At 36.3% G+C, this 20226-nt stretch overlaps 1 protein-coding gene across 1 annotated transcript; it reads right to left on the reverse strand.

Annotated features, from left to right (window-relative positions):
* Nucleotides 1-1265: 1265 nt before the first annotated feature.
* Nucleotides 1266-19273, reverse strand: ralba (v-ral simian leukemia viral oncogene homolog Ba (ras related)). The gene is made up of 5 exons (XM_079619864.1): nucleotides 19101-19273; nucleotides 3447-3616; nucleotides 3163-3371; nucleotides 2851-3028; nucleotides 1266-2352 (listed from the first exon to the last, which is right to left on the reverse strand). The coding sequence occupies exons 2-5, from the start codon at nucleotides 3558-3560 to the stop codon at nucleotides 2230-2232; spliced, it is 624 nt and encodes a 207-aa protein (XP_079475990.1). The 5' UTR covers nucleotides 3561-3616; nucleotides 19101-19273; the 3' UTR covers nucleotides 1266-2229.
* Nucleotides 19274-20226: the final 953 nt, after the last annotated feature.

The raw sequence follows: 20226 nt of genomic DNA on the forward strand, positions 1-20226 counted from the left end.
GATATCAGTGCAAAATTGCACGTTTCTTAATTACAGAAGAAAACATACCGTATAATCATGCATAACCTTGCCTAATTGTAGTCTCCATTAAGGTACTTATTGGTTATTGCTACCAAATGCCATGTACGTGTAACAAATGGCATGCATTAGAAAATGTTCATGCGAACCACTGATCCTGATCAATATATTCAGAAACAGTTGCACGTGGCAGCCAGCAGCACAATCTGAATCTGTGGAAACAGCAGGACTGCCATCCAGTGGAGAACTGCAGCACTACTGCGTTAACACCGCTCTCTGTTCTTCTGCTGCCCTGCCAATAGAGCAGAATATTCATAATGCAGTGGTGAACAAAGTTTCAAACTGATTATTACCTTGTGATGAAATGTTGATATTCTCTACCTCTGCGATTTTTTTATATATACTGTGCAACATATTTCTGCTGATGAATTTGAGACCCAACACTAGAAACAAATCATGCCAAGTCAATTCATAAATAAGCTTATAATTTTAGATTTTCTAAATGTATATGTTGAGCCCATTATTAATAATATTAATAAAACAAAAAAGTAGTTGTTTTTGTTAATACTAATATATACTGTTTATAATAATAATAATAATAAACATAATTGTTACATTTAATATTTAAAAATAATTATACATTTAAACCAATAAATGTAGTCCCGAAGTCTTTATAGTTATTACCCTTAGAAAACACTATTGTTATTAACCAGCTTCAACTCCTCCCTCCAAATGCCGGCGTAATGTATCCGATCTTTCAACAGAAGGAGCTGGATAAAATATTCAGAATGCTCAATCTACAATCTGACTTGTGATGCAGTCTGGAATCATAATCACAACATGTCGGTTTGTTTGTCCAGACGAGAACTGGTCCCTCGACTGAGCCTAGTTTCTCCCAAGGTTTTGCCCTCCATTTATGACATCTGATGGAGTTTGGGTTCCTTGCCACTGTCGCCTTTGGCTTGCTTAGTTGGGGACACTTAATATTCAGCAATATTATTGATCTGACTGCACTGACACTATTGGATGAGAACTGAAATGAGCAGGACGATGACATCACTGTTTTCTCCAGAGCTGCTTATAGCTGAATTGAACTCATTCCATAATTGATGAACTTTACACAATTCTTGTAAAGCTGCTTTGAAACAATCTGCAACGTATAAAGCGCTATAAAAATAAAGATTTGACTTAATCTAATACATAAGGTAACTTGATGGCTTTCAATCTTAGAAGTGAAGAACAAGTGATACAAAGGAGGAAAAATGTTTATTTGGCAACATACTTGACATTGTTCTTCTAAAAGCAGTGGAAAACTACAATACAAATAGCAGTTTAGGTTAGGTGATATTTGTATAAAAGAGCCGTTTTAAATGATTGGTGAAACCGCAGCTCCAAGCTCAGAGTGCTAAACAAACACTAAATAAAATGTGTCTTATGTTCAGTCTGAAAATGCTGCAAAGTCATGATGCTTGTTGGCACATTTTCACGCAGAATACATTCTTCTCATAAGACAGTGGTGAAAATGTAACAAGTATTACAAAAATATTTCAATAGAACACCAAAGCATAAAGGCAGATCAGTTCACAGAGGTTAGTAACTTGTAGTTAGGCATGAGGACTTCCTGAAATATATACTTTTGAACCACCAGGTGGCGCTATTGATCAATGCTTCGCATTCTGTCCTCAGTACCACGTGTGCTTTTCAATGGCGCCATTCATAGCAGGTTTTCAAAGTTGAAAATCACAGTACTGACATCTACAAAAACATTCCTTGCTCTCTAAACCATGATCAACAGGAGTTGAAATAAAAATGGATAGATTTGAAAAAACCTGACACAAAAATACTCAAAAGATGTGCACTAAAAAAAAAGAAAAAAAGATAACTTTGCCAACTAAAAACTGTGGAGGGGAAGATATTATAAAGTTAGTGTTGGGCACATGTTGGCCAACTACATTTTATAAAGTCCTAAAGTGCCACAGTCTTCTTTAACCAGTAGCCATAGTGGTCATCATCGTCCATTAAAATGTATGCATACCATTCTTAAATCTAGTTGTTTGAAATTAACTAAGCAAATAAAAGATTGTGATAAAGGCTTACCTCTCCGAGTACAAAACCTTACGCATCAAGTTATTTTAATAAAGAAAAAGCGCTCTGATGGAGTTTCCCTACAGAATTGCAAGTAGATTTGGTGAGGAAAAGTCCATGTGTAGTTCAAAGTAAACAGCATCGCTCTTTGAAGCTCTTCTTATTCTTCTTATTTTTTCCCTTCCCGTTTTTGTCGTTAGTTTCTGACAGCTTTTTAGCACGGACTTCCCTCATTAGATCAAAAAATACCTTTGGAAAAACAAAAGGTTCATTATTGCTCAGTATGACAAGGTTGTATGAAAACGATAATTATCAGTGCAAAAAATATTGTTACTTTTTTATTAAATAATAAAAAAATAAGTTAGAATAAAGAGAAAAAGACTATTCCTTTTGTTGTGTCCCTTTGCAGTTTAAACCTCCCTCATTAGATTAAAAAAAAAAAGAAAATAATCCAAAATTGGATTTTGCTACATTTATTAAACTGTAGCCACCATCATATTTCTGCATTCAAGGCATCTATCATTCCGGAATACAGACTGGATGCATATTATCATAGCAAGTGTATGGTTATGGGCAGCAATGGAACAATTTGTTACTATGCTTCTAAATGGTAAAAAAAAAAAAAAAAAAAAAGATCAAATGAAATAAATAAAAAAAAGAAAAGAAAAAAGATGAAAATCACACACGCACGCACGCACACACACACTTAAAAGTTATACATTTAGAAAAAACAAGCAGAAAAATTACCTTGTCCACATTGGCTCGTGTTTTGGCAGAAGTCTCTACATACTGCACACCCCACTCTTCTGCTTTTCCTCTGGCCTCCGCCACTGAAACCTTCCTCCTATCCTCAAGGTCCGACTTATTTCCAATCACAACCAGTGGAATCTTCTCCTCCTCAGCTTTAACCCGCAGGATCTGCTCCCTGCAAACACGCACTGACACATTTAATGTTGAGTGGTCCAATTTTCCGACTATACAAGGCCACAATGGGAGATCCAATTTTCTGATTATACTAGCTTACAATTCAAGTAGCAAGAATGGTGCAATCTTACTGACCTGAATTCTGCTGTGGCTGTGAAAGACTCGTGCTCTGTTATGGAGAAAACCAACAGGAAACCCTCCCCGCTACGGAAATAATTGTCTCGGATGGCCGCGTAGTCTTCCTGCCCAGCTGTGTCCAAAATGTCAATCTGCACCTCTTCTCCGTCCAACACCACTTTCTTCCTGTAGCTGTCGGCCTTTGTGGGCTCATAATCTTCAACAAACTAAAGGAGAAAAAAATACCAATAGAGTCTCCTGCATCTACCAGATTTTGTACCACATATAGTCTGTTGACTTACCTCATCATACATAAACTGAAGTGTGAGGGCGGACTTTCCTACGCCTCCACTGCCCACCATGATGACCTTGTGCAGGGCGAAGGCGCTCTGACCCTTACTCTTATTGGCTGCCATTTCTAATGGTCTCCGTCAGGTACACCACAAGACGCCCACAGACAAACTGGCACCACCTGTGGAGAAACAAAGTGTTATGGAGAAGCTGAACCATCAACACAAGAACAGGTGTTCATTTAAACTTTAATTTGGATCATGGTACATAAATCATACAATACAAATATATTTTATCAGGCTGGTTCCAAAGCAATTTAGAAATAACACTATACTTTCATAAAACTTTCGGACAATTGTAAAGGTAATCCTTATGGCATGTTTCGTAATAAATTCACCCTAAATAGATGCAAATTATGTATTAAGTTATTGGTATTACTACAAAGCCTGTTGGATTAAAAAAAGGGTTTAAACTTATTTTTATTTTTGGAGGCTTCCTCTGGTCACTCACATATCACATTTACAAAAAAGCAACATATTTTTGCCATGTACATGATTAATATCACAATAACCTAAAAGGAGGACAAAAACATTTCCCACGCATTTATCAAATGCAATACCATGATATTTTTCAAAAGTATATTGGAGCACCAAGTACATGTTCCTGGATCAACATTCCAATCAACCAATCAGATTTGAAGGACAAGTTTACAATGTATGTGAAGTTTAGGGGTACAACCACGGCTGTGTGCTTCAGTGTTATTCACCAATGTTTCCCCTCTCATTTTAGGGATACGTTATGGTTAGGGTACTGTTTTCAAACAGGAATATTGTTCCAGGATCAACAAAAAATGTTGTCTTTAAGGAACACTCCGACTTTTTGGGACTTTAGCCTATTCACCTTATCCCCCAGAGTTAGATAAGTCCATACATACCTTTTTCATCTCCGTGCGTGCTATAAGTCTGTTTGACGCACCCACCGCTAGCCTAGCTTAGCACAAAGACTGGATGTAAATGGTTGCAGCTAGCAAATTAATCCAAATAAGTGACAAAATAAAGCAAACATTTTCCTATTTACATGTTGTGATTTGTATAGTCACAGAGTGTACAAAAAAACAAAGTCACATGAGACACAGACTTATTTTAACTGTATAAATACTGGGAACTATATTCTCTGAAGGCAAGCACTGCTACTTGGGCGGAGTAATAACCGCAGCACCTGAGACGCGCCGTGGTGAGGAGCAGAGAGTTCGTTCAGAGCGCGTCTCAGGTGCTGCGGTTATCACTTCGCCCAAGTAGCAGTGCTTTGCCTTCAGAGAATATAGTTCCCAGTATATACATCCAGTCTTTGTGCTAAGCTAGGCTAGCGGTGGGTGCGTCAAACAGACTTATAGCACGCACGGAGATGAAAAAGGTATGTATGGACTTATCTAACTCTGGGGGATAAGTTGAATAGGCTAAAGTCCCAAAAAGTCGGAGTGTTCCTTTAAGGGAAGCTCACACTACATGACTTTTGGTTGGACTTTGCTGTCACAGACAGATTTCCAGGGTCTGCGACAAAACTCCCGGATTGCGGCTAGATCAGTGCTTGTTGCGTCACCGATGCTTGTCAAGAGCGTCAGAGAAGTGATCTGACATCTGAGCACGTCTCGAGCAGTCACAGACGCTCCCATATTTTCAAACCTGTTTGTTATTATTGCAACATGATTTTGTAGTGTGTGTAATGCAACAACAAGGTGGAACTAATCCAGCCATTCAAAGTGCAGATGGTATAAATAGAAAAATCACGTAATCACTTGAGAGTGAATTTCTCAATACATCAATACATTCACATCACAATACATTTGTAAGGGTCTTTTTTATTTGCATCTTTCTTCTTCTGGACAGCTGTAGCAATGGCTCTCACTTGCCAACGCAACACCAGGGAAAACACCCATTTATGAAATTAAAATATTGTGGAAGGAAAGCCCTGGGTTTATTTTTATGAGCAGCGCTGGTACTTTTCCTATCCACAACATGAGCACAATAAACCACTTATGATGCATTACTTGAAAAGTACACACAACAAAAAAGTGAAACCACATCAACTGAGTGATTCTGGCATAAATGGCACTTAAAAAACGATGTGTACTGACGTCTTTCTGCGGTTGAAACAACATGCCTTATGATGTTCATTCATGTTTACTTGATGCAATAAATTAAATAGAAGGAAGAGATGATCGGTTCACGAGCAGCTTTAACTGAGGCTCTATGGCGATCTGTCATGACACATTAAAGAGCCACAAAACGGCATTTATTGCTTACTTTTTTTTTATGACCAAATTTTAAAGTTGAGACTGTTTCATATCAAAAGTAACCAGTGCGCTGTCAGAGTTCCATGATGTATTTTTCACTGCGTGAGAACATGTGTGGCACCGCGTGAGAGTGGCATTGCTATAGCAACCGTAACTAAAGGGGGCGGGTCTTTGCGAACGGTCAATTAGTGATATGATGCTTACATAGACCGTATATAAGAGGTTACTTATTAAATTGAGAAGTGTAATTTGAGCACTATTTATATGGTGCATTATCTTTGGAGAACCACAGCTGATTAATGAGGATGATACTTAAGCTTAATTAGGTCTGAAATCCGAACAGGCTATTTCTGCATCTTGTTTTAAGACCATTCATAAAAGCATAATAAGATCCACAGAAGAATGTTTCATACTAGTCTTCTTAAGCAGAGGAAAGGGGAACATGACCCACTGCTTCCAGCTATTGTTCCTCGTGGTCCCCAAAAAAACAAAAAACTCTTCAATAGGAAACTAGGACATCGTGCAGGAAGACGCAGGAATCTGCTAACGAAGGCTTATTTAAAGCTGTCCATTTAAGATGCTTGTTGTCCCATTTAGTCATGTCGGGGATGGGCAATATCCCAAAAATAGCTAAAATAATACAATTGTATAATATATTGTACACTATCATTCAAAAGTTTAGAGTCAAAAAGAAGTCAGTAAGACAACACTTGATGCATTTATTTGACCAATAAAATCATGCATAATAATATAGGCTATACCTCAAATATTTACTGGTAACGTAACATCTTGTTACAGAAAACAGTTGTGCTACTTAATATTTTTGTGGAAACCATTTTGATCAAAACCCTCAAAATAACATTTATTCAAAATAGAAATGTTTTGTAACAATTAAAAAGTCTTTATGTCACTTGATTTAAATTGAATGTGTTTTGAATGTAATGCATCACTGCTGAATAAAAGTATGAATTTCTTTTTTTAATCTTACCGACCCCACACATATCCAATAATGTAACAAAAACAAATGGTCAGTGGTTTTATTTGATTGTAGATAGCAGCACTTTCTAGAAACACTTAGGAAAATAGCTCAAGTGTTAAAAGATTGTACTGGTAAAACCCAAATGACAATACTGTGCACAATGTCATCGTTACTGAAAATGCCGGTTAAACAGGGTTAAACAAGGGCTGGGCAATCTAAAATGATGGCAGATATGAATATGACCTACATATGCATGCTTCTTAAGCTTCTGAAACATTAATGATGGCCCTCCTCCGGCTGGGGGAGTTCATTAGGATTCCCTGAGTACTGTCCATTCTGCAACACTCGTTCATCACCAAACCCCTGTGAGTATAGGGCCTGTGGAGCTGCCGTGCCTCTAAAAGCGGTGAGCATTCTTCAGCTGTGTCGCCCAGTGAGCCGCTCTACAGCTGAGGGAGAAGCTCAGAGATCAATGATGGTTCTATTCCCACGCAGCGCAGATTCTCTCATTTTCAGCTGTTTAGATGGATGACAGATTAGAAGAGGGTCACAGATTTCATACAGGAGAGGTATGCCCTCCGCTTGAGTGGAGTGGCAAGCTGACCTATTCAGCTTCACCCTCTCTGATTGCAGGGCTGCTGCGGACAATCACGGGACACGCCAGGAGCTCAGGCAATGATAAAGAAGAGGCCAGAGCAAAGCAGAGCAGGTGACGGTGAATGGGTCAGGGCCAACATTAGTTTAGGGCCAACATTAGTTCATATGGCACACTTCATTCACTGATAAAGGATTCGAAGGATAATTGTAACAAAGGACAGAATATAGCTAAATTAATCATCACTTTAACTATATTAAAAACCCTGGTGTGATGAGTAACACAAAAATGAAATATGGGTAATATAGTGCAATAGTAGTTCACACTTGCGGTATTGAGATACAGAAATTATTTTCCCCCTTTTGTGTAGTTCCTTTTTTCTCTCTCGATTGTACAGTCTTTTTTAAAAGGAAGTGATTGTTCCACTTAATTGTGATTGGCATTTTAATGGCGTTCCTAAAAATCAGCTGTTGCCAGCCATAGGCAAGATCATGAGTTCAATTGCCAGTTATCACTCTTACTGAAAAACACAGCTTTTTTGATGAAAACACTTGCCAAATACATAAATGTACCTTGGATTGACGTTGCAAATCAATACAATAATTAAACCCCTTTTATTTGGACTTTACTAAGTGTTTTAATGTCCACTTTCAAAAACATTGAGGTTGGCCCTGACTCTGTTTATAATACTAAATGTGTCAAAATTACTGCATGCAATTAATTAACATATACTACTGTTTAAAGGGCACCTATTATGACATTTAAAATGTTCCTAATGTTGTTGTGGGAGTCCCCAACAACAGTTTTACATGCATGCAATGACAAAAAACACTTTTGTTTTCGTATAATATGCATTTATTTTTACCTGATTTGCTCACCAACTCCCAAATGATTCGTTCAACGACTCGTTTTTCAAACCCCTCCTTTGCGCGACGCTAATCTGCGTTGATTGGTCAGATGACCCAGCAGTGTTTACAGAGATAATACTTATTTTTAACACGGAGTGCAATGATGCTTTTATCAATTAAATTGTATTATAATAATGATTATAGTCCACTGCTTTATAGTTTGTAGTAAAAAACGAAAAATAAGATAAAGAATTTAATGTTATGTTAGCGAGCATAGCCCAGAGTTCATATTGTAAAAGCACAATCAGTCTTTGTTTGCATTAGCCCGATGCATAAACATAGCGTTTTTACAAAAAAAAAAAATGCAGTTACTTTACTACGAGGTATTACTCTATTCTTTAGACAACTCCGAAAACAACGACAAACACTTCACATATCTCAATACAATTGTCATTGAAGACCTAGAAGCTAAACGGTGCTTACACAACAAACAAAATAATTATTAAGCATGCTACATAAAATATAAAAGCAAAAATTATTAATAACACTTACAGGTTGTGATACGGAGGAGGAAGCTGATGCAAATACACTTGGAACTGAACCTTCCTTCAATATCAGCCGGCTCGCGAATCCAAGTTTGATTGCATTTAAAAAGCAATCGTCTTCAAAATGACGCGAACAAAGCACAAGGCTCGGACTATACTTCTGTGGTATAGTGAATTGTAGCCACTTAGTCTTCAAATGCTCCTCCTTGGGCAGATGAAAAAAGTTTGCTTTTGAGCCGCACTTCAGAACACAGCGTCTCGTCGCCATGATATTTTCCCTGCTGGCCTTGGAGAGCAATAAGTGGGCGTATCGTATTCAAATAACTTGACAAGTTGACGTCATCTAGTCAGAGAAAAAGCTTCGGTCTTCTAATGATTCATAAAAATGACTCAGAGTCGACTCTCACTTTTGAAAGACAATAACTTTATATACGGTGCACTTTCATATTTGAAACTTTGCAGGATGTTTTTGTTCACTTAGATCTATGTTACACACTACATGAAAGGTACATTTCAAAATTCCATAATAGGTGCCCTTTAAGTGTCTCCGTTGTCACATGATCCTTCAGAAATCATTCTAATCTGCTGATTTGGTGCTCAAGAAACATTTATTTTTATTATCAAGGTTTAAAAAAAAGTTGTTCTTCATATTTTTGTGGAAACCATGATGCTTGTTTTTTAGGATTATTTGATGAACAGAAAGTTCATAATTACAGTATTTATTTGAAATATATATTGTTGTTACAATGTAAAAGTCTTTACTGTATGAACAATTGCATGCATCCTTGCTTAATAAAAGTATTAAAGCCCAAAATGATAAACGGTAGTGTACAATGTTTAACATAGTAAATTTTTATATTTTTTTATTTTTTATTATGGTTGACAGTCTCAATAAATACAGATTGTATACCGGTACTTATGAAATGATCGTGCTCAAAGCTGACATTAAACTCTGCTCATAAACTTGAGGTATTAAAGGCAAGCTATCTTGATCGCAGAGAATAAATATTTCAACAGCTATAAAGAACTTTAGCTTGAAGTTGTCTTTCTGGAATTGATTTGACAAAATAATAATAACAAAATAAAATAAACTACACTAAAAAAAAACAAGTAAAACTTACTTCATTTTTCTTTGGCAAGTTTTTGCACGAATATTTTTTAAGTAAATTTCACACGCATATTTTTTAAAGTAAATTTCACATATGGAATTAAGTAAACTCTACTTAACTAAGTTAAGTGAAAGTAACAAAGAAAATAAGTATTTTTACTTGGCTAGTAAAAGGTTGAGTAATATCTATTTAGTTGAAGTTTCCTTTGCAATACATTTCACTCAGACAATATAACAATGGAGTACTAATATAGAATTTACTTAGTTTTTTTTATTCTTGCCTGAACTAACTTTTTCATGTAAATTACAGTTTTTGTCTGTAATATTTACTTCACCAAAAAAATAAACATTTTTATCAGTGTATATAGATCCTCTGACATGCTGTGGGAGAGGAAATATCTGACCTACAGGAAACCAGATGACTTTCTTCACTGAGCTAGGCTTGTATAAAACTTCCTGCCCGGATTGATGGAAAAAACAGTGGGGAAAACTAGGCCAAGAACTGATAGGGCTCCAAACATCCCCCTCTCTCCCTTTCCACATCATACACTCACTTCCTTGCATACTTTCCCTGTGCGCTCTCATACCCTCGAGACCAGTGCCAGCTGGGAACAGACAGCAGAGCAGAGATAAGCTCTCATCTACAACAGAGACCGCAAAAAGGAATGTACAGCGGGGAAACAAATACAGTACAAATAAATAACATGAGCTAGTGTAGGCAGGTTATAAGCTTTGATTCAACGGCAATGCCCTGGTGAAGAATGGGTAAACAAACAATGCACACGCGCACACATCTAGGCTATAGAAACGTATGGAAGCCTTTCAAACGAACACACCTGCATTTCTTACTTGTTACACATACTAGAATAAAAAAAAATCAAATAAAAAAGACATTAATAACCATTTAGTAGCTAATTGCTCCAAATAACAAAGCACATTGGAAGAAGAAAAAAAAAACGGGGGAATTATTTTTTTTTACCTCTACCTGTATTAACCATTTATACAAATCAGAAAATGAATAAGAAAATAGCACTGTTAATGTCAAGTTTAATTTATGTTAATGCCCAGCTACAAATAACAAAGTAGGCCTACATTGGGGAAAAAAACTAAAACCTCTAGTACCTACATTACTAAACTCCAAAAATATAGCCTACTATATAGCCTACATACAATTCATTGTGGTTTCCAGTTGAAATGAACACTAGAGGAAGTAAAAAAAAAAACACCTTTCATTCTTTTCATAAATTATGATTTTTACAGGGGTAGGTTATTTATTACAAAAGACTTTATGTGTGGTTCCTTGCATAATACTACGCTATGACCTATGATGCAGTGCGTGCTTTGTTAAACATACACATTTTCACACTTGCATCATAACATAATCAGCTCCATATGGGGTTTCTAGCGTAGTAAACTTGCTTGGTAATATTATTAGTGACCTGTGAAGGTCAAGTATAGTAACCCATACTCAGAAAGAATGTGTCCTCTGCATTTAACCATCCAAGTTAATGCACACATTAGGAGTAGTAGTGAGTAGTGAACACAAAAACACTGCAAACCATGGACACTCACACCCAGAGCATTGGCATTTTTGCTGCGGCGCCCAAGCAGCGATTGGGGGTTAGGTGCCTTGCTCAAGAGCACCTCAGAAATTTCCTGCCTATTGAGAATCTAACCCACAACCTTCGGGATACCAGTCTGACTCTCAACCCCCCCCCCACCGCAGTGTACCTGGTACAGAATTGCACTTGTGATGCTGAGCACACGGGTGTTCTGTGTTTGGTTTAGGTTTGGGTTAAGGGATGCACCGAAATTTCAGCTACCAAGAATCTTCTACCGAAATGGTTTTGTAGTGCCAAAATCAACAATGACCAAAACAGAAGCTTGCCTTATTGCTTTTAATATGAAGTAAACTCAACTTTAAAATTCTGTCGATTTTTTTACAAAAATTCATACAATAAAAAGTAATTTTGGCGCTTTTTAATGCGCCGTGCCAGATCACTCGGCAGCACGGATCAAGCGCATGTGAACCAATCATCTCATGCCTCTTTACTAATATACAGCTCTAAATAAACATGGGTGAACACCAGAAGGTACGTTGAAAGATACAGTATAACTTACCGAAATGAATCCTGTATCATACATCTCTCAATGTTTCAACCCGGAAAATGAGTAAATAAAACAGCTTGCAGGCCGCTATACAATGTCACTAGTTGGAGGCGAGCAATTTAAGACTAATACCACAGTATAGAAGTAATAAAAGCATGAACAGCCATCACCAGAGATTTGTCAGGAAGAAAGTGTTGGATTTTTGACAAAAGACGAAGTTAATAAAAGCTAGATCCAATTACTGATGAAATATGTTTGTCAAGTTTTAAAGATTTATCCTAAAGAACACCTAAGTTCAGCAAACGCAACGAACTAAAAGCAGATACGCTTCCCAAATCAATGCTATTGGCCTCTATTAGTGGGACCAAAAACGATCACCTCAGTTACACCTCAGTTATAGCCCACAAAAAATTGTGGCCTAGCCAAGATTTAACCTCGTCTAAGCACATTAATAGAGATGTAAATACTGAAGGATAAATCAGTAAATAGAGCTGGGTATTGTCGGCGTAAAAATGGAAAGACATCGCTTGTCTTCCTAGAATGGAACTCAAAGGTAACATGGCTATACAAAGAAAAGAGGGAAGGCACCAACATTGAACATTGAGGAAGACCACAGGCGAGATGAGCAATGGAAAAGGAAAAACTACCTAACTTGAGTAAAAACTTTCTGTCAGATAAATATGACTGAAAACATTTGATGACAGTTCATTTTAACCCCAGCCATGACTCTAATCTAGAAATCAGTGTTGAGTGGTCAACACACAGTATCAAATGCTGCAGATAGGCTAAATCTAAAAGAACAAGGACCACAGAGTCACCAGAGTCAGTAGCTAAAGGTAATTTAACACTCTCAAGAGGGCGGATTCAGTGCTGTGAGCAGACTTAAAACCAGATAAAAAAAAATTTAAGAAATAAAAATACAGTTGAGAAAAGACTGAAGTTGGTAAAAAAAAACAAAATTTACACACCTTAAATGGTAAGACAGAAATAGGATGAAAGTTATTAAAAACAGAAGGGTCCAGTGAAGGCTTCTTGAGCAAGGAAGTGAAGAGTAAGGAACTCTTTGAAGAGTACTCTTTAAGAGTAGCAGGAAGGAACAGAACCAAGAGACACAAAGAAAAAACACCCCCGCCCAACAGTCAACAATTAATAAAAAAAAAAAACTTGGATGTATAATATCAAGAGAAAAAAAGGAGGATTTTTGATAGGTGTCAATTAGGGCAAGGTAAAAAAAAAAATGATTCTCACAGATTTTAAAGATTTTAAAGGGGCTGGGTGTTGTGAGGTTTTGCACTCGTGCACTCAGCCCTCACAACACCCAGCCCCTGTCGGTGATTGGTTGAACACTATTTATTTTGGTTTTGAGTGGTTGGTAAAGGCAATTGTTTTTTGTGTGCAGATCTGAGAATAGGCTGCCTAAAGAGACGCGTTTGTTTACAAATGACCATCTTGTACCATCTCCGAGATGTGCCACGTATTCCGTCATCAAGTTGGAAAGGTCACGAAAAAAAATAATTAAAACAAAGATGTCAGACGATTTTGAAGTTGGAGGAGAAAATGAGATGCAGTTTTTCGCTCTTATACCTTTTTGAACCGGAGTACACACAAATAACTTTGATAGATGACGTGACGCGTGACCTTACTAACGTGATGACGCAATGCGCAATCCTGGAATGTTTTCCTAAAAACACCTTAATTTCTTTTCGACTGAAGGAAGAAAGACATGGATATCTTGGATGACATTGGGGGTAAGGAAATTATCAGGAAAATATTTTTTGGGAAATTTCTAATTTGTGACAGTACTTTTACTTAAACTTATTTTATTCTGGCATAATGTTCTGGTGTTTTTAAGGTCATGATCATTCACTTTATAACTTAACAGTTATTAGGTTAAGTTAATGCCGATCTTCTCGGTGTTGAGGAATACCCTAGTTCACAGAATGTTTTTTTTTTTTTTAACTCACCGTCATGTTGTTTCTATCCTGTTTGCCTTTCTTTTTTCTGTGGAACACAAAATGACACCCTGAAGAATTTTATATTGAAAATAATTTCCGGAATGTTTCTTGTGTTCAGAAGTCTGGATGGAATAACATTAGGTTGTAACCTGACTTTTCATTTGTGATGGGAATCTTTTTCTTAAACTCATTTTATTATGGCATAATGTTCTGGTGTTCTTAATGTCATGATCATTCACTTTATAATTCATTATTCTTGTGTTATCTGGACCGCAGACGGTCATCAGCAATCTTATTTGAGAAAGAAACATTCCGGCCATTATTGCCAATATAAAATTCTTCCAAATTTAATTTTGTGTTCCACATAAAAAAGAAACCCAAACAGGTTTGGAATTGGAACAATATGACGGTGAGTAAAAAAAAAAAAAAAAAAACATTGTGAACTATTCCTCAACACAGAGAAGATCTGCATTAACTGCCAACCAGGACCTGCTATATTTTGTCAGATTTTATAATTTATGAATAAACTAAAAATGTGCTAAAGCTGTGCCGAAAAGCAAAGAATCTATCGCCCAAGGAGCTTGTTTCTCCCTCATACTCAAGGTGAGCATCTCTGCTGAATACTAACCATCTAGAGCTGGGACACAGAGGCTTCATTCAGATATATAAAGGCTATGGTGTTGAACTGGGACGCTACAGCCATGTTGTTATCCAGAAGGAGCATGGAGAAAGGTAAATCTCTTCTGATGGACAATCTCTTTACATATTGCTATTGGATAATATTTTCACACTAATATGAATAACCAAGTAAGAGTAGCAAAATAATTTCCAACTTGCCACGACTCCCTGCTCAGTGGGAAAGGTGGACTTCATTTCAACAGCACTGTGAAAACATTCTCCAGAGCAAGTGAAATAAACGTCTCAAGTATCTCCCCTTTCATTTACAGGGAGGGGAAACAATTTGCTTAGCTGTTAGGCAAACATAAGGAACTTTCCATTCAAATAAATGACAGGTAAAACCTTATGCAAGCAACCAATCTGGAAACAGACTTTTTTTTTAATTGTTACTTAAATTAAAGTTACACTTAAGTTACTATGAGCAAATGTGAAAAGGCATCTACCGATAATTGAGATTGTTGATCTTTTTTCCAATTATGGGCAAAACTGATAATTATATGACCTATAATGTATAAAAGTCTGTAGCAAATATTATTTTTTAAAGAAAACACTGGAAGAGACCTCCATTTACAAAGATGGGCCGAACCACACAGCAGATCCCTCTGTTTATCTCAAACCCTTTTCACACATACTCAGAGACAGGCTCCATTGGGCTCTCACGGGGTTTGCAGGGCAAGAGAAACATCCCATGTGGGAGCATTTACAAGCACAAAGTCAAACCCAAGAGACAAATGACTGAACTAGCTACTGGCCTCACATTCCCCAACATGTTCATCATGACCCTCTGCAAGATTACACAAGAATAATGAATTATGATTCAGTGATGATCATAACATTAAGAACACCAGAACATTACGCCATAATAAAATGAGTTTAAGAAAAAGATTCCATCCTGTCACAAATTAAAAGTCAGGTTACAACAACCTAATGTTATTCCAGACTTCTGAACACAAAAGAAAAAAAAAATATACAGAACATTCCGGACATTATTTTCAAAATGATTTAGGATGTAATTGTGTTCCACAGAAAAAAGAAAGGCAAACAGGTTAGGAACAACATGACGATGAGTTCTGTGACATTCTATGAACTATTCCTCAACACGAGAATATCTGCATTAACTTAACCTGTTAACTGCCAACCAGGAACTGCTACCTGCTGGGGAATGTGGCAAACCAGCACCTCTTGCCTAAGAGGAAGTGCACAGAATATACTAATGATGCTGGTGGTGAGACGGCCTATAATAAAAAGCAGAACTTAACCTAAGCTTTAACCAACGTTTTTTTTTTTTTTTTGGTCAGAAGATCACATGACATAGTAAAAGAGAAACAAATCTAAGGGAAACTGATGACATTCATAAACTTGGCTAGGTTTCTTCAAAAAGTACCCTGATTCACCTCAGAAAGCAATCACTACCACAGAGGTGATTTTTTCAGGGGAAGAAGCCCAGCTCTAAAACATTAACAAAAAAGTTTGACACAAAGACATGATTTTACTGCAAACAGGGTATTCATGAATATGAATTGAAATATGTTCAAAAGCCCACACTGTGTGGGGTCTATTTCAAATTAATGCTGTTCTTATGAAAAACTACATGTATTTTCAACATTGATGATAATAAGAAATGTTTCTTGAGCACCAAATCGGCATTAGAATAATTTCTAAAACGATCCTAATCTAAATCTAAATATTTCTCAAGGATCATGTGACACTGAAGACTGGAGTGATGGCTGCTGAGAATTCAAAAAATTCAATTAAAATAAAAAAACAGCCATTTTAAATACTGATAATATTATTGGTGAGCATGACTTTTTAAAAACAAATATTGCCAACCCCAAACTTTTTAAAGATGGCATATTGTGAGGTATTTGGCAATACCTGCCCCTATAGGCCTACACCTGCAAACGGGGTATAAAATACAATATTATAGATAAAACATAATATATGCATCATATAACAAAGAGGGGCATACAATGAATGATTCAACTTTTCGGCCTACATTTTCCCCCTGTAATCTGATGAAATTCTACACCGACAGGGTCAACAGTTACACATCAACATGACATCTGGAACATTTTATGACTTAGATAGCGAGAATGTTCGCTCAATCATCTAGAATTAGGTTTAATCATAAACTGAGTAGAGAACCATGACTTCACTGTTAAAGTGGGATATTTTGTTGAGGAACATTTTTTTTAAAAAGCATCCGAGCAGGTGATTACTGACAAAACAATGAATATGCTTATTCTACAGCCAGTCTCAATATCAAATCTAGTCTTTTTTTAACACCCACACATCAGCAATAGCCTAAGCCTCTAATACACATTCAACACCAAAGCAGATGCATGTTCCTTTTTGATTGATTTAGTGATATCAATATTATTAAAGTGGCCCTTTTTACAATGACTCACTCTTTCTAACACTTCAGCTTTTTCCAGAGCACATTTTTGCAGTTCAGGGACCATCAGAAACTCTATTTGAGAAAGACCTGATGGCAAATACATTAATAAATGAAATCCAGATATAAAAGTAAATAGTAAAATGTAAACACCGGAGAGCTCCGAAAGTATGAAATATCACCTAAGTAAACATACGTGTCCATATTTTAGTTAAAAAACATGACTACAGAGAACAAAGTCTCAAAATCTTTCAGACTCTAAACCTGCTCAAGTACCCAATGCTACACAGACAACTGGTTAGGAATCACTAACCTAATTAATGCCGAAAACGATGAAATAGCTAAGTAAATTGAGGCAACATCAGCTCAGACGTCCACGTCACACAAAAGACAGATTCTGTCTGCAACAAAGCACAGAAAACAAATTGCAAAGCTTCAAACAGGTAATTATGTGATGAACCCAGAGGCTTGACTTGTTTCAAACCAGCCAATTGAACAAGCCCCATCAACCTAAGGAGAAACTGTTATTTCAGTGTGTGGTACTGCACAAGAATGCAAATTGTTGTTCGTTAAATAAGCATAGTAGCTTACAAGCTAATATCACGCAAGACGCTATCACTCAAGGTATTAAAAGGTAAACAAAAGTTCAGAAATATGAACAGGTCAAGTACTACAGCCAGGGAGTTGATCAAATATGCGCATACAATACTATAATAATAAATGTAAAGATCAAAAATATTTAGGTAACCTGTCCATGATTTTACAAGTCCCATACTGAAGGGCACAGCCACTATTGCCAGAGGTCACACCCAAACATGACTGGTAAAAACTGTGACCACTCAAAATTTAAAATAAAAACAAACCAAAGTAGCTGACATAACAGATTCTGCTCAAGTCAGACTACATGCAGGCTTGCTTTCAAGGTTAATATACGCTAGATACAAGGACATCTGAATCTATATTAATAATAATCAAACTACTAATGAGAAAGAGAAGCACATATTTACAGCCATCTTTCATTAATGGTCAAAAAAGCAACATGGTTTACTAAAGTAAAAACGATTCAGAGCTGGATTATTTTGTGTAAACAAAGGAATCAGCTGAGATGCAAAAAAATAAGGGAAACGCATGCAATGCATTAATGTGCTACATTTTTACCATTAGCCTACATATTATTTAGGTGAATATAGGAGGCTCAGAAGTCCTTGAAAGATTGGTAACAAGTATAATTAACACTTTTCATTCACAAAAGTAAGTGAAACATTCCCTGAACACTTTGATGTCCAAAAATATAATTTATTGTTCAAAATATTAATAATAATATTGTTTTACGTTCTTAACGGTATCCAACAGAAAGACAAAACAGCCACACTACAAAAATAATATAGGTCTAGGTCTATTTTTTACTTATGGGAAATACAAGTTTAGCAATAACTACTACAAACTAATATTTGGTCCCAAACATAATGTCACTTCTGAATGACAACTTAATTGTGCAATTTTTTTGGGATAAACAAGATTCTAAATAAGAACACAATTGAATTGTATGCGTTTAATGTAACGTTGTGTATTTAGGTATGCATATGTTTCAGTTCTTGTTAGAGGGTCCAACAGAGAAACTGAACAGAAAAATAAGTCATATTTAATCAATTTGACTTATTGTTAGTGAGTTTAACGTGCCATATTTTGCCGTTTTACTACCTAAATGTACTTGCTTTAACGTTAGCTACTACTTTATTTGATGAAAAAGAACAGCGATGTAACGTTAAGGGACACACGCTGTACTATATTCATTGAAAGTGTTATATATATTTGATTCATACACGTAAGTTACTAGGCTACACAAGAAGAACATAACGTTAAACGTTGGTGCTTTGAAAATAAACCTCCACATCAATCAAACACGCGCAACATCCGCAAAAAACGCCCGTCTCGCGTGATCTGTCATCAGCTGGGTACAACTAGCAAAATAATTATAACGGCTGTCTTATTCAACTGACATTTTTCATAAAGAGTGAAATATGCACAGAGGGACTTCTAACAACTGACTGTGTCGACCAGTAACAAAAGCTTGAGCTGACGTAGTAGATCATTTCTAGATTTTAAAAACGAGCAAAAGAATGGATAAACAGGAACACAAATAAATACACATTAAGTTACCTCTCGGTGACTTTGTCCTCCACAGTCTCTTCTGCTATCTCGTGGAACGCATTAATCGCCAGTTCCGATACACCCTGTAGTAGTTCCTCTGCAGCTGAAGCTGCTGGTGTCATAAACCCCACCCTCGTATGCAAATTAACAGGATATGATGTCGTTAACCGTAGAACCCGCCCTCGTGAGGAGGGATAAACGGGATATGATGTAATGAACAGAATTTTTTTCTTGATGTAATGAACAGATATGCTGCTACCATCCATAAATTGTGATTCAAGTAATGTTATGTTTAGAAAGTCAGTGTATATTAGTCAATGGTATGACTTTAATAGAAAAATACTGTATTCATAACTGCAACTTTTATAAAGTTTGCAATCCTTATGCATGCCTTTACCTCAGTAATATTAACATTAATATAAAATATTAATATTTAATATTTTAATATGTAATATTAATATAAAATATTAATATTAACAAAAACTGTTCAAATGTTGGTATGATAAGACCTTGAATGCTTCAAAAATGATAACTATTTTTTTTTATCCATTCAAAGGCAGTGAATAACTGTCACAGAAACTACCCTAATCATAATATACAAAAAATATAACACATCACACACACTGGTTTTAAAAGTCTGCATGAACTGGAGGTTGCCATAGTCTCTATTGTGATGTATATCTAGGCTAAGTAAAACGGCTTCTCGGTCAAGAAAAATGAAGGATGGATGGGAAGGATGGATGGGACTCATCCCCCTGATGTTGTGTTGATTGCTGTGTTGTCAAGTTGGCACGCCCTCCCATCAGTGAACACGTCATCAGAGAAGAGATGTCGTTGCAAAAGGAAGTTATTTTGATTAAAGATTATGAGGGGATTAGCCTGGGTTTCCCCAGACTGCCTTTGCGCAGCGCGATTTTATTATCAACGAGAATTGGGTCTGGCGTTAGCCAGGCTATGAGGGGATATGAATTTGAAATAATAATTAATAATAATACTGCATGGATAAAAAAATTATAATAAATACGGCCATATTCCAGAATTTTTTTTATAATGTTATGGTGACTTTAAACTAGCCAATTTTATGCCAAGGATTAACAAATATTAAATATTCCCTTTCTAAAATATTAAAAAATGT

This window comes from Phoxinus phoxinus (genome assembly GCF_949152265.1).
Source record: "Phoxinus phoxinus genome assembly, chromosome: 7".
Taxonomy (NCBI): domain Eukaryota; kingdom Metazoa; phylum Chordata; class Actinopteri; order Cypriniformes; family Leuciscidae; genus Phoxinus; species Phoxinus phoxinus.

Bases quoted from the DNA above. Each gene is read 5' to 3' on its own strand.
- ralba (XM_079619864.1), bottom strand. From the start codon at position 3,560: ATGGCAGCCAATAAGAGTAAGGGTCAGAGCGCCTTCGCCCTGCACAAG. The intron at 3,372-3,446 runs GTAAGTCAACAG...TTTCTCCTTTAG, and splicing joins TTCAGTTTATGTATGATGAG to TTTGTTGAAGATTATGAGCC. The intron at 3,029-3,162 runs GTCAGTAAGATT...GCGTGTTTGCAG, and splicing joins ACAGCCACAGCAGAATTCAG to GGAGCAGATCCTGCGGGTTA.